Genomic DNA, 14,743 nt, shown 5'->3' with positions numbered 1-14,743 from the left:
CGTGATCCACCCGTCTCGGCCTCCCAAAGTGCTGGGATTACAGGCTTGAGCCACCGCGCCCGGCCTCTTTTATTTTTCTTGAGACAGCGTCTCGCTCTGTCGCCCAGGCCGGAATGCAATGGTGCAGTCTCGGCTCACTGCAACCTCCACCTCCCAGGTTCAAGCGATTCTCCTGCCTCAGCCTCCCAAGTAGCTGGGACTATAGGCACACACCACCACACCTGGCTAATTTTTTTTTTTTTTCTGAGACAGAGTCTTGCTCTGTCACTCAGGCTGGCTCGATCTCAGATCACTGCAACCTCCACCTCCCAAGTTCAAGCAATTCTCCTGCCTCAGCCTCCCAAGTAGCTGGGATTACAGGCATCTGCCACCACGCCCAGCTAATTTGTGTATTTTTAGTAGAGACAGGGTTTCACAATGTTGGCCAGGCTGGTCTTGAACTCCTGACCTCGTGATCCGTCCACCTCGGCCTCCCAAAGTGCTGGGATTACAGGCGTGAGCCACTGCGCCCTGCCTAGACTTTACATCCCTGTGATTGCTGAAGAATTCAGGCAAGCAGCAGCAGCAGCACACAGTAATGACTCCCTAGACTGATGGCCAGTTTTGAATGACAGTAGTGAGTTATACCAAAGTTCCTGCCTTGTCTCCTATATCCTCATTCAGATTACAGGAGGTCCCTTAAACATCAAGGGTCAGAGGCAGCCAGGTATTGAATTTTAAAACCTTTTTACATTGTACCATTCAACCCTGAAGAGACAGATTGTTTTTCCATAGAACTCACATCAGTGGAGTCAACAACATCAGCAGTAGCCTCGAATTAAAAAATTCACAACACTCCAAATGCCTATGCCCACTGATTTTCTTTTGAGATAACAACACTCATAATATCTATCAGGAAGGTATCAGCACTTGACTGCTGCCCTTCACATCAATGTCTCAGTCTAGTAATTGCAGAACCTTCACAAGTCTTTCAACGTAACTTTATCGCACAATGATCAGCTTCTTAATAAGCCTGCCAGGTTCTTAAAATCACAGGGGCTTCTGTGTAAATGATGGCTTGTGCACCATCTGCTCCCTCAGGGATGGCAGGTGCTGCAGTCCGTTTATTGTGCAGACACGTGTAAGCCAGATACAAACACACTTGTACACCTGAGAGAGGATCATTCTTGCCATAGTGAGGAAAAGAGCAGGTTAAGACAAAGACTGAATGTCAGGAATCTCCCTTTGAGATAAGACTAGCTATGGACTTGTCAGATAAGCAAAGGAGTGAAGAGGGAGCGGCTTTAGTTAACAGACTCCATGAAGCCCAGAAGGGGTCACCACAGAGGACAGGAATCAGTAAGCACAGGGTGTACAAGACCAGCCTTGAAGCAAACACACGCAGGCCTGGTCTGCAGGCTTGGGGTGTGTGCAGTATTCTGTACCTTTCAGCCCTGAGCGGATGACCGTGGGAGACAAGTCATCGTAGTTGCTCATTAAGCTGATGTCTCCCGAGGTGAAGCTGACGGTGAGCAGAGGCTTGATGTTCTGCACTGGGATGGGATACGCTGCTGGACCATCTGCAGGAACACAAGTGCCAGGTGAAAAGGAGGGAAGCACACCACCCAAATCCAGGTTCCCAAAGCTGCAATCTTGCATGGTGCCTTAGAAATAGCCTGACAATGCAGATCCTGCTCTGGATTGGGATGCTACCTGAATGAAGCATTCTACATCATTCAGGAACTACACAAGGGCCATCAGTGGGCACTAACAGAGAATTCGTGAGTAAGAAGCAGGACACTAGAGAGACAGCCCTGGGGGCAATTGGTGAGTGGTGAGAATATGTGTGAAAGTTTACTACCTTGATGTTAATGTGTTACATGGTTCTAATGATATAGAGACATAAATTATTTTAATGTCATACAACATCCAGGGATGGTAGGAGGAGGGGTAAAAACATTTTCTTCATTATGGTCTAAAAGAGAAAAAAATTGCTTTTCAAGACTAACTCCTCTTCCGTTGAATGTTACAGAAAATAAGCAGCCACAGTGGCCCACCCATATTTGGAGAGAAGGCTGGGCTAAATGTGGCTCATAGAGGCTTGCTGCACCTGCGGAGCACAGCCAGCATAAGGAAAACCCTGCACTCATGCAGACATTAAAGAAGGGGCCATGATGGACCATGGACTTGGTCTTTCACAGGGTGTTTGAAAAAGCAAAAGTAAGCCCTTCCTAGATGCCTAGATAGATCAAGGTTTTCAGAAGGCTCCTGTAGGCTTCACCCCACACTGGGCTCATCTTAGCAGCCATCAAGGCGGGCCTGCCTGCCATCTGTCTGCAGAGGAAGCCCAATTATTGCTTTGCTTTACATCATGACACTGCACTATACCGACCTCTGCCCTCAAATTCCCTAGGCCACTAAGAAGAAGCTTGTTGCATGTGAAAGGTGAACACTTGTCACCTGTTATCCTCTAAACTGACCCCCTGCTTCTGAGCTTCTGAAAAGGGCAACTGCCTGGAGGAGCAACCAGGGACTGAATTCTATTCTTGGACTTATTCTAGACTTGCTTTATAAACTTGGTCTCTGGATCTTGTGTTTTTTTTTTTTTTTTTTTTTGAGACGGAGTCTCACTCTGTTGCCCAGGCTGGAGTGCAGTGGCGTGATCTTGGTTCTCACTGCAGGGTCCACCTCCTGGGTTCACACCATTCTCCTGTCTCAGACTCCTGAGTAGCTGGGATTACAGGAGCCCACCACCACACCCGGCTAATTTTTGTTTTGTTTTGTATTTTTAGTAGAGACGGGGTTTCAGTGTGTTAGCCAGGATGGTCTTGATCTCCTGACCTCATGATCCACCCGCCTTGGCCTCTCAAAGTGCTGGGATTACAGGCGTGAGCCACTGTGCCTGGCCCCTTGTTTTTTTTTTTTTTTTTTTTTTTCAATAATAAAATGGAGGTAAGTAAATCTGGATTTGACCCACTAAAGAGGAGTTCTAAGAGTATCCTGAGTCCATGTGATGAAGACACTGACTTTACTATTATGAGGCTGTAGAAATATGACCAACACCTCTCTCAAGGCTGGTATTCTATTAGGAAAGGGGATGGTTAACTCCTAAACTGCTTTATGGGTGCTAGGAACACCCATAAACAGCCCTCAAGCCACTGGTCCTAAAACACTACCATTAATCTCAACTGTTTTTCACATGTGAATGCCTTCTCCTAAAATGAATGAATGAATGTGTGTGTGTATACACACATGTGTCTGCTGCTGGGGAGCATAACGTGCTGTGGCAGGAAAGAGAAGACAACATGAGAATACTGCAGGTTCCAATGGAGGCAGACACTGACGGGGAGAAAATTTCTATAATTTCCCCCAGAACAGCCCTTCACAGGACGACATGCCCCACAGTGGCAGGAAAGGTTAGAAACCACCCACTGTACCCTTTGACTATGAAGGGCACACAGCAGTCTAAGCACAGCTCTGCCAGGCTAAGGATAGAAGCCTGTGGCAGTGTGACCACTTCTAATCAAGAAGCCAGTCCCACTCCCCAGAACGAGGTGGTTACAGCTAGGTAGGAAGGCTAAATCCTAGTGTTCTATACCACTGTAGGATGACTATAGTTAACAATAGCATATTATCATTTTATATAGTTTCAAATACCTAGAATGAGGATATTGAATGTTCCCAACACAAAGAAGTGACAAATGTTTGAGATGAATATGTTAATTAAAATGATCTGATCACTATACATTATGTGTATCAAACCATCACAATGTACCTCATGAATATGTACAATTATTGTATGTCAACTTTTTTTAGATGAGATGGGTACAGGGGATGGGATGCTGGTGAAGAGCCAACAGAGTAGGCCAGTGCTGTACACTGATTCTGGAGACCTCCTAGAGGTTAAGGTGGCTAGAATTTGAAGTTATCCCCACCAAGAGTATTCAACACCAAGTGGTGTATACACAGAGGCAGCAGGTCTTTTTGACCTGAGAAGGAGGAGAGCTTCTGCCCAAAATAAAGAGGATAGACAGAAATGTGGAGTTATTTGCCCAAGGTGCCGGCCTTCATTATGGCAGAACAAATCCTTTTCTCATGCACCTAAAGCCACAGGCTTTAATAACATTGGGGATTTGGATATATCACATATTAAGTTATAATAATAGCACAGAATTTTTCATCTTTAGCTTTCTTTATTGTCACTAAGCAGCTAAGCCCCACCATACCTCAGGGACACAGGAAGAGCCATGCGTCTCACTTTATATCTAGGAAAAGCTAAGCGAATTAAGTGTAATCAATTCGACCAGTGATTCTGAGAAAAGGGACAACATGGGGGAGACAGTCACATCTAGATGAGGCCAGCCCTACCTTGCATTTCAGCTTGAGAACTCTTCCCAAGAAGCCCGGGTGCCATAGGTGTTGTGGTCCTTCACCCTCCCTCCTCTACATCAGTCTACTCCCCTCCAGCGCCCTTCCTTGTCCTTCTGGTCAGTGACAAGGAAAGTAGGGCCAATGAGTACCTTGGGGAGGGGCGTAGTCATCTGAGTCCGTGTCGCTCTCACTGCTGTCCTCCACCAGGAAGATTGGGTAGTTCCAGGACATGCCGAGGACGCCGTCTGACTCGTGCAGGAGGACGTGGGCCAGCATCCTGCCGTGGCAATCCATGACAATCACCTGCCCATCAGCCGTGCCAAACAGCACCTGCAATCCAAGACAGGGACCTCTGACCTCTGACCAAGTGGCAGCAAGGGTCAGTTTCTGGCACACCTTGTTGCCTCAATTTGTTTTAGGAAGACAATATATATTTAGAACTAAAAATTGCTAGTTAAGTAACAATAGCACAGTGACACAAAATGTTAAGAACCTCTGCTGGCTATTCCTGCAAGAATTTTAGTCTTCTAATACTGAAATGTGACTAACAGCAGAATGAGTATATTATATTGCATGGATGTTTTCAAATAGTACCAGCAAAATCACTGTTATACTATTTGCAGGGGTTTTGCTTTGTATTTTTGATTGGAGGAGAGGAGTTAGGAAAATATTCATTTACTTTTCTGGAAAACAAAGCAGCAGCAGAGATTTGTTGTTATAATTTTCTCAAATTTAGAAGAAAAAGCTTAGGTTTATGTTTGACCCAAGAGAAAATACATTGGGTTATGTAAGCATGTTATCTAACCATATCTGGAAAAGAAGATCCTCCTGAAACAATGTTTTATTTCCAATGTTGAATGTTTTACTTCACTGAGAATAATAATGGCATTAATGTATTAATTTATGATTAATTTAAGGATGTAGTAATAGTATTAAAATATTAAGTACTTTGCACTAAACACTATGCTGAAAGCTCTGCCTCATTAACTGTCAAAACCATGAGTTAGGTACTAGTTTTGCTGGGGTGGCCCAGTTGGGCTTTTGCTACCACAGTGTGCTGAGGGCTGCTCCTCAGACACTTTCCTTGGCTTCACCCATCTCAGAGCACACACTCAGGAGCATGCTGGGTAGTACAGACAGGTACATGGCCAGAGTTAAAGAACAGTCTGGGTAGAGGAAGGCTGGATGCTCCCCTCCATGACAGCGGCAAAGGGACACCTCACAGCTGCTGAACATCCCCCTGCCGCCACCAACCAAACAATAACACTGGTGGTGCCACCAGTGGGACATCCTGAGAGGAATCCTGGTGCCTGGGCAGCAGGACCTCCACCAAGGTGCATCACATTGCATTATCTTCTGCTCTGTGTGATGATGTCTGCAGTTTCTGCATTGGTTGCCATTAAAAACTTTACATCTTTTGTGTCTAATGGGATCTGTCTATCCATCAGCATCTCATTGCAACAATCATGCAAGTTATCTCCACTTTACAAACACACAAACAACTTCAGAGAGGCCAAGTAGGCTGACAAAGGCATTAAGTGATCAAGCCAAGGCTGTCTGACTAGAAAGGCTAGAATTTACCCAAAGGGAGAGCTGGTTAAGGCTTTTTCCATTTTTTGCTTCTTTTTGCTTGAGATTTTAATGTGAAGCTCCTTGGGGGCAGAGACAGTCCATAGCTATATCCCTGGCACCTAACAGAGCTTTGTGTACAATGCAGGCACTCAATAAATATTTATTGCTAAATGAATGCATTAAAGTCGGTGACAAGCAAAAGGCAATTTTAGGATATAAATACTGATGACTGAGAGACTGCCTGCAGAAAGTTCACAGAATTCACAGAGCTATTTTAGAATAAATTATTCATCAAATATTCCCTTAAATATGATCTATATTTTAATGAACACTAAAAAAGGCTAAAACAATTTGCCTCCAGATGCAGCAATTAATTCATTACTGGAAAGACATAATTACTAGGAACACCATGGAATTCATTTTAGAAAAAGGTGAAATTTTAGCTGTCAAGAAAAAAAAATTAGTATCTGATGGCATAGCTACAAAGCCTTCACGTGACACAGGTGTAGGGATCAAGACACTGGAGCATGGGTCACAGACCTGCTGAAGTCCTGGAAGAGGCAGATATTTAATGTGCTTGGTGAGCAGTTTTCAACGACAATAAATACGAAATATGACTTCTTATAACTTTAACTGAGCTGTACCCATCGCCACATTTATCACTATTCTCATCCCTTTACTGTGGGATTGTGTGATTTCTGACCCCTAGTTACACTATAAGCTTTTGAGGCGATGGACTGTTATGGACTGAATGTTTATGAGCAGCCTGCCTCCCCAATTTATGTTGATGGTATCTGGAGGTGAGGTCTCTGGGGGATGATTCGGTTTAGACAAGGTCGAGAGGGTAGGGCACCCACGACGGGATTAGTGCCCATATAAGAAGAGTATGAGAGACCCGAGCTTGCAAGCGCTCTTGCTACCCCCAAGCACTGAGGAAAGGCTATGTGAGGACCCAGGGAGAAGGAAGCCAGGAGTCAGCCTCCACCAGGAACCAAATTGGCTGGCGCTTTGATCTTAGGCTTGCCAGCCTCCAGAATTGTGAGAAATCAATGTCTGTTGTTTAAGCCCCTTGGTCTGTGGTATTTTGTTATAGCAGCCCAAGCAGAGACCTGAACCACATCAGCTTTGCTCAACAGTACCTCCCTAGGCCCTGTCATGGTGTACAACACAAGAAGTATTTGCAAAAGGGAGGAAATACCTCTGCATTAAAGGTCTTTTGAATTAATACTCGTTTTTCCATTTTAGAGAAGAAAGGACAGATGAGAGTACATACATATAATTCCTGAATAAAGGACTGATTAAGTTATCAGAGTTTAGTATCACACTAAAGCAAAACAGAACAAAAAGGGCAGGCCCCAAATCCACGACCATTAATTAATTCCAACTACAGCTCCCACAGGAAGACAAAAACACTATTAAGATTGGAAAAAATGGGAAAAGCAGCACTGACAGTTTAGTTATCAAGCAATGACGGAAGAAATTACTCTGTTTTGGAACAAGTATGTCACAGACAACTGAATAACAGTGATACCATATGAAATCAGATTTTTAAAAATTTCTTCCAATACACCTTCTTTTCATGCCTAATCACTTTTAATGAGATAAAGCTTATGTGAGCAAAGGATTTCAGAAGAACAAGATTGACAGCCTAATAATAATGAATATACATATGGCAAGTGCATCAATCTCTGCTGCTTCTGCTCTTTAATGTTGGTCAAGTAATGAATGTGTTCTGACTGGGCTGGTGTTCTTGTTTCTAGAATTCTCTGTGCTAGTGCTCCCCAGGCTCAGCTATAGGTCCTTTTCTCTCTAGGAAACCACAATCATGCCTATAGCCTCAAGGATCCCATTCATAGCTGACTCGCTGCACAGGCCTTTGTCCCGAGTCCCAGACTCTCACATGCAACTGCATTCCTGTCATTTCCCAAAGATGTGCCAAAGGTCCTCAGTGTCAACATGTCTTAAGATCAAACGCATGATTGCATCCTTTCCTGAGCAACACACACACAACCAGATCGCATCAAGCAAAGACTGAGGCTTGTGCTTTATCTCCAATGTCTAGTACACCAGCTGGTTCACAGCAGTGCTCAGACATCATGTTTAAAGGCTTCTGGGGCCCCACCACACAGAATTAATCTTGCTCTAACGATGGCCCCCACAGCATTCTGAACTTGGTTCTGGTTTTGTGTGCCTGTCTGCCAGTAAACCACAAGCATCTCAAGGGCAGGTCTGCACTCCCAGGTTCTCATTCACTCAATGACTCAATGAATATAAATAAATTTCTGCCCAAACATTTGCCCAAGTTTCCCTACAAAAATGAAGGAGCAATCTCCTTCCTTTCTTCTTTATAAACCAATTCCCAAATCCTCCCATAAAACTATCCCCAAAAAACACTTTCAAGGATGAATCATGGACATTTCTGTCCCATATTTTCCTGCTGTTTCCTGTGATGAACTCTAGGCTTCAGGTATTGGCAGGGCCAATGCTCCCTCTGTAATGCATATACCAGGACAAAATAAGCAGTAGAGACATACAGGTTAAGTCATACCAGTTCAATGGCTGCCTCGCTGGGTTCGGTTTACTTTGCAGCCTTGAATATACTCATTGCAGGGCAGTTTCTAATAGCAACACGGCCAAGCACCTATAATCCCAGCACTTTGCGAAGCTGAGATGGGAGGATCACTTTAAGTCAGGAGTTTGAAACCAGCCTGGTCAACAAGGTGAGACCCTGTCCTCTACAAAAAAACAAAAAAATGTATCAGGGCATGGTGGTGAGCACCTGCAGTGATAGCTCCTGGGGAGGCTGAGGCGGGAGGATCACTAGAGCCCAGGAGTTGAAGGCTGCAGTGAGCCACGATTGCGCCAATGCACTCCAGCTTGGGTGACTAAGCAAGACTCTGACATACACACACACACACACACACACACACACACACACACACACAGCAATGCAATTATGATATCCATATATAATCTCTTTATTTCAATGTACTCCATTCTAAACTATTTTAGATGCAATTATTTAAAAATAAACACAATTATTATCAGTAGTTTAAAATAAACCAAGCCACAACCAAAGGAGGAGAAGAGAGGATATAAAATCATTGAAAAGACTTCTATTTTGGAAGCCGTGGTATCTCATCAGTACCTTTATCTTTGGACCCTACACATCTAAATTGTTGAATAAAACCATGTTGGGAAATGTCAACTTCAATAACACATACTTTCCAAAATGTTCACTCTTTTGCAACAGAGTTTAATTTGTAGTATTGGAACTAGTTCCTGAAGGAGGTGACTTTTTCCCACTTACTTACTTTTATGACTAAAGGCTGGGGGAATACACTAAAAAACTGATTACAAATCCCTCCTAGTGACCTTAGCACCTCTGGTGGCATGCATGTGTAGCTGGAGACAGAGAAATGAAAAAACAGCCATGATGCCCCTCCTTTTCCTTGGAAGGAACTCTTTTTGTTCTAAGATGCGGCTAAAGTAAAAAAAAAAAAAAAAATTTTTTTTTTTAATTTTCAAGATGGAGTCTCGCTCTGTTGCCCAGGCTGGAGTGTAGTGGTGCAATCTCGGCTCACTGCAATCTCCACCTCCCAGGTTCATGCCATTCTCCTGCCTCAGCCTCTCAAATAGCTGGGACTGCAGGCGCCCGCCACCACGCCCAGCTAATTTTTTGTATTTTTTAGTACATGTTCAAGTACAAGTAATTTTTTACCATGTTAGCCAGGATGGTCTCGATCTCCTGACCTCGTGATCCGCCTGCCTCAGCCCCTCAAAGTGCTGGGATTACAGGTGTGAGCCACCGTGCCTGGCCAAAAACTTTTTTAAGACCTCCTGCTGGGTTTCAGAACACTGGCCTTCAGATGTGCTTCAAGGCCAGACTTGAATATTTTGGAACTAAATAAACAGTCACTGAAATCAGACAGTTGTAAATGACAGAACTGCTCAATTAACAGAATATTTCCTGTTTTTTTTTTTTTTAAGATGAAATGTAATTTCAAAGTTGACTATTACAATCACTCCTAAATCTGAATCTTCAGGGTAACAATAATTTGGAAGTCATCTCATCTCCTCACTGAAGAAAAGACCACTTATAAACTAACCCATTAAGATGAGAGACTCTCCCATGCCTAAAGATTTTCAAAGAAGGAGGTATTCTGCCTCAGGCCTCAAATTTAATGTTAAATGATTCCCATTACCAGAATATTCTTCTCCAAATCTTTCAGGCTCCATTTTTAAGTTTATTCATCCTTCTAAGACATACCCATATATCAATTTCTGGGAGTAGAGAATAGTCTGACTACAGGACCAATACAAAAATACATTTATGGCCAGGCATGGTAGCTCATGACTGTAATCCCAGCACTTTGGGAGGCCAAGACGGGCAGATCATTTGAGGTCACGAGTTCAAAACCAGCCTGGCCAACATGGTGAAACACCATCTCTACTAAAAATAAAAAAATTGGCCGGGCACGGTGGCTCACGTCTGTAATCCCAGCACTTTGGGAGGCCAAGGCAGGTGGATCATGAGGTCAGGAGATTGAGACCATCGGGACCAACATGGTGAAAGCCTGTCTCTACTAAAAATACAAGAATTAGCTGGGCATGGTGGCACACGCCTATAGTCCCAGCTACTCCAGAGGCGGAGGCAGGAGAATCGCTTGAACCCAGGAGGCGGAGGTTGCAGTGAGCCAAGATTGTGCCACTGCACTCCAGCCTGGCGACAGAGCAAGACTCTGTCTCAAAAAAAAAAAAAAAATTAGCCGGGTATGGTGGTGGACGCCTGTAACCCCAGCTACTTGGCTGGGAGGCTGAGGCAGGAGAATTGCTTGAGCCCAGGAGGTGGAGATTGCAGTGAGCAGAGATCGCGCCATTGTATTCCAGGAGCCTGGGGGACAAGAACAAAACTCCATCTCAAAAAAAAAAAAACCGGCATTTAACTGGAATATCTCCAGCAGGGTACACAAGTAACTGAAAACACGTTACCTCTGGTCAGCTTGGGGATAGAAGGAGGGATCTTCACATCATATGTCCTATGGAACATTTAGTATTTTATACCATGTGAATATACTATTAAAAATACATCTAAATATACATTGAATGAGGAAGAAAGGTATGCTTCAGGAATATAGCCCTATATCAGCTCTTTGAAGTAAGGCATAACTGCCCAGGGTAGCCACTCACCAAGAGGCCCGGGAAGGTGCATGTGTACTTTGATCAGAAGACCCCAAGAGACGTTGGAATGTGCTTGGCCTTTTGGTGTGCAGTCTGAGCCTGTTGGGGAAACATCCTTTCCTTTGCAAAGAATCGGGCCTAGGGGTCAGCTAGTGGGGTTCATCCTACTTTGAGTCCTAGCGCCTTAGTAAGGTTCATCATTCTGCCTCCCAAGTGTCAGCTTCAAATGCCTTCCCATTTCAAAATTTTACAACTCTTCAAAACACATTGAAATATACTTCTAAATATGATGAAAAGAGCAATTTTTTCCCATGGCTACTGATAAACTTCTCAACAAACGAGCAGAGAGGAAAGGACTTGCTGGTCTGTGCTACCAGTGGCGGCTGGGCAACAGTGGTGCGAGCAGACCCAACAGCACTTGTGACCGGTGCCAATGACAAGCCAAACGGGACCTGAGTTAATGCAGGAAGGACAAATATTTAATCCATAATAAATGCTGCAGCAGGGAGAATGAGGGAGGAGGAGGGAGGCATAGGCTGTAGCCAGGGAAGGAGAAATAACTGAAAAGCAGGAAGGAGGCTGTCAATGTGATTAGGCTCTCTGGCTTTACTAACTGGAGCTTATCAAAATTAGGCCCCTACTCTCTCACAAAGCCTGGGAGATGGGCCCTATCAAACAGTTGATTCTCTCGGCAGCCTCTCTTCCAGGCAGGAACGTAAGAAAGCTGGAGCAGTCATCCTCAGGACACGGTCTTGAGTTGTTAGAAACTGTGCCAGTGTTCCAGCCAGACCAACATGGTGAAACCCTGTCTCTACTAAAAAATATAACAAAAAAATTAGCCGGGCGTGGTGTTGGGCACCTGTAGTCCCAGCTACTTGGAAGGCTGAGGCAGAAGAATGACGTGAATCCGGGAGGCGGAGCTTGTAGTGAGCCGAGATCGCACCACTGCACTCCAGCCTGGGCGACAGAGTGAGACTCTATCTCCAAAACAAAAAAAAACAAACAAACAAACAAAAAGAAACTATGCCAGTGTTTGCTCCAGGGTGTGTGTGTGGGAAGGAAAAAGACGGTGTGGATGAAACCATTTATGCTGGGAGTATGCAGTTTTTAGAGGCCAAGGTTGAGGTCCAGCTGAGAAGAGGGCCCAGAGAGTCCTGACCAGAAGGAGTGAGCCTTTGTCCTGGTGGTGAACACATGTGAAACAGCACATCTCACCCCTCCTGACACATACAAGGACATATTCAATGTCAAGGGCAGGGGCTGTAGAGCAGCAATGCCATGTGGAACCCTAGGAAGATCAATTTTGTAGTTCACCACCTGGCTAAATGGTGGCATTTAGGCAAGGTCCCTGTGTCAAAACCAAGGCCATCATCATGCCGTGGTACTGATGAAGATATATGAAGAAAATCTAACATTGCATTAACAAGAAACTGACTTTAAGAAGGTATACGTAACAAGAGCCAGTGTATATGAATACATTCCTCTCATCTTTTATTTTTTATTTATTTATTTATTTTTGAGATGGAGTCTCGCTCTGCCGCCCAGGCTGGAGTGCAGTGGCCGGATCTCAGCTCACTGCAAGCTTCACCTCCCGGGTTTATGTCATTCTCCTGCCTCAGCCTCCTGAGTAGCTGGGACTGCAGGTGCCCGCCACCTCGTCTGGCTAGTTTTTTTGTATTTTTTAGTAGAGACGGAGTTTCACCGGGTTAGCCAGGATGGTCTCGATCTCCTGACCTCGTGATCCGCCCGTCTCGGCCTCCCAAAGTGCTGGGATTACAGGCATGAGCCATCGCGCCTGGCCTCATCTTTTATTCTTAACCTAACTTTTTTTAGATGGAGTTTCACTCTTGTCACCTGGGCTGGAGTGCAGTGGTGCGATCTTGGCTCACTGTAACCTCTGCCTTCAGGTTCAAGTGATTCTCCTACCTCGGCCTCCTGACTAGCTGGGATTATAGCCGTGCGCCATCATGCCCAGCTAATTTTGTATTTTAGTAGATACGGGGTTTCCCCATGTTGGCTGGGATGGTCTCGAACTCCTGACCTAAGGTGATCCACCGCCCTCAGCCTCCCAAAGTGCTGAGATTACAGGCATGAGTCACTGCACCTGGCTTACTCAATGTAAATCTCAAGAAACATTTTTATTTAGCATATTTTATAATTCATTAATAGTGCTCTATCTGGTGATTCATCACCTGAGTCCAGAGATAACAAAGGGTCACTTAATTTCTAGACATCTTAACTGTCGCGTCAGTCAACCAAAACACTGACAAAACGAAAAACTACAAACATAGTAGCTGCACCTGTTTCTTCTAAAGAAATATATTTTATTCCACAAAGTGCGACAGAATTTCTCAAATACATGCAAAAAGAAATAACTAAAAACGAACCAGTATCAATCGTTGGATAAAGATAGCCCTGAAGGGTGGGAGGCTGTCTCCCAACTTCTTTCCTGAGCAATTCATCCTCCTAGCTGTGATTCCTGTGCTCCTTGCTGATTTTGACAAGAACCATTCCTATATATGTTTAGTTCAGGGCTTAAAATAAAGATGGGTTTCCCTTGTGTAGTATTCACACTACTAAAAAGTCATGGGCAGATCTGATGGGAGGGAAGAAAAAGGATCACTCTTTGTGTTGGCTTAGACTAAATCTCATTGCAAAGTTGAGTCCCCAAGAGCTACCAGCAGCAGTTCCACTCTACCAGCCCTTTAACCTACTTACAACGCACTCACCAGTCACTGGCAAGGGTTTTCAGTGTAGGAGCTGACCAGTGGGGTTTTACTTTAGTGGGTTTGTGGGTTTTTTTTTTTTTTTTTTTTTGAGACAGGGTCTCACTCCATCATCCAGGCTGGAGTGCAGTGACACAATCATGGCTCACTGTAGCCTCAGCCTCCTGGGCTTAAGCAATCCTCCCCCCTCAGCCTCCCCAGCAGCTAAGACTACATGTGTGTCCCCACACGCCGAAACTTTTTGTATTTTTTTAGAGACAGGGTTTTGCCATGTTGCTGGTCTTGCAATCCTGGGCTCCAGTGATCCTCCCACCTCGGTCTCCCAAAGTGCTGGAATTAGAAGTGTGAGCCACCACGCCAGGCCAGATTTATTTCTTTTTTAAGAAAGAAACACTCACTACAAGAGCTTGCGTGAGAGATTATCATGTTCTTTTCTTGTACTGAGCATCAGGATTCAAAACCAGCAGGCTCCTGGAAGGAGGTGAGAGCTGCTCTTTGAGGAAGTGAGAGCTGCTCCGGGTGGGTGGAGGGAGAGAGTTGCTCTGGGAGGAGGTGAGAACTGCTTAGGGAGGAAGAGAGAGCTGCTCTGTGAGGGAGTGAGAGCTGCTCTGTGCTCTGTGAGGGAGTGAGAGCTGGTCTGTGCCCTGTGCGGGAGTGAGAGCTGGTCTGTGCCCTGTGCGGGAGTGAGAGCTGCTCTGTGCCCTGTGAGGGAGTGAGAGCTGCCCTGTGTGGGAGTGAGAGCTGCCCTGTGTGGGAGTGAGAGCTGCTTTGTGTGGGAGTGAGAGCTGCCCTGTGTGGGAGTGAGAGCTGTTGTGCCCTGTGTCGGAGTGAGAGCTACTGTGCCCTGTGCGGGAGTGAGAGCTGCTGTGCCCTGTGTGGGAGTGAGAGCTGCCCTGTGTGGGAGTGAGAGCTGC

General features: G+C 45.0%; 1 protein-coding gene across 1 annotated transcript in view; it reads right to left on the bottom strand.

Moving 5' to 3' along the window:
- The window catches only part of TULP4 (TUB like protein 4), a 207,653-nt gene that overhangs the window by 54,321 nt on the left and 138,589 nt on the right, over positions 1-14,743 (bottom strand). Inside the window, 2 exon segments of the mRNA XM_017889635.1 lie at positions 1,425-1,559; positions 4,500-4,680. Coding sequence (XP_017745124.1) covers positions 1,425-1,559; positions 4,500-4,680 — 316 coding nt within the window.

The sequence above is a fragment of the Rhinopithecus bieti genome, unplaced genomic scaffold (genome assembly GCF_001698545.2).
Source record: "Rhinopithecus bieti isolate Rb0 unplaced genomic scaffold, ASM169854v2 scaffold_18548, whole genome shotgun sequence".
NCBI lineage: Eukaryota > Metazoa > Chordata > Mammalia > Primates > Cercopithecidae > Rhinopithecus > Rhinopithecus bieti.
Note: the sequence above shows the minus strand (reverse complement) of the source record. Positions and strands in the feature narration are given on the sequence as shown.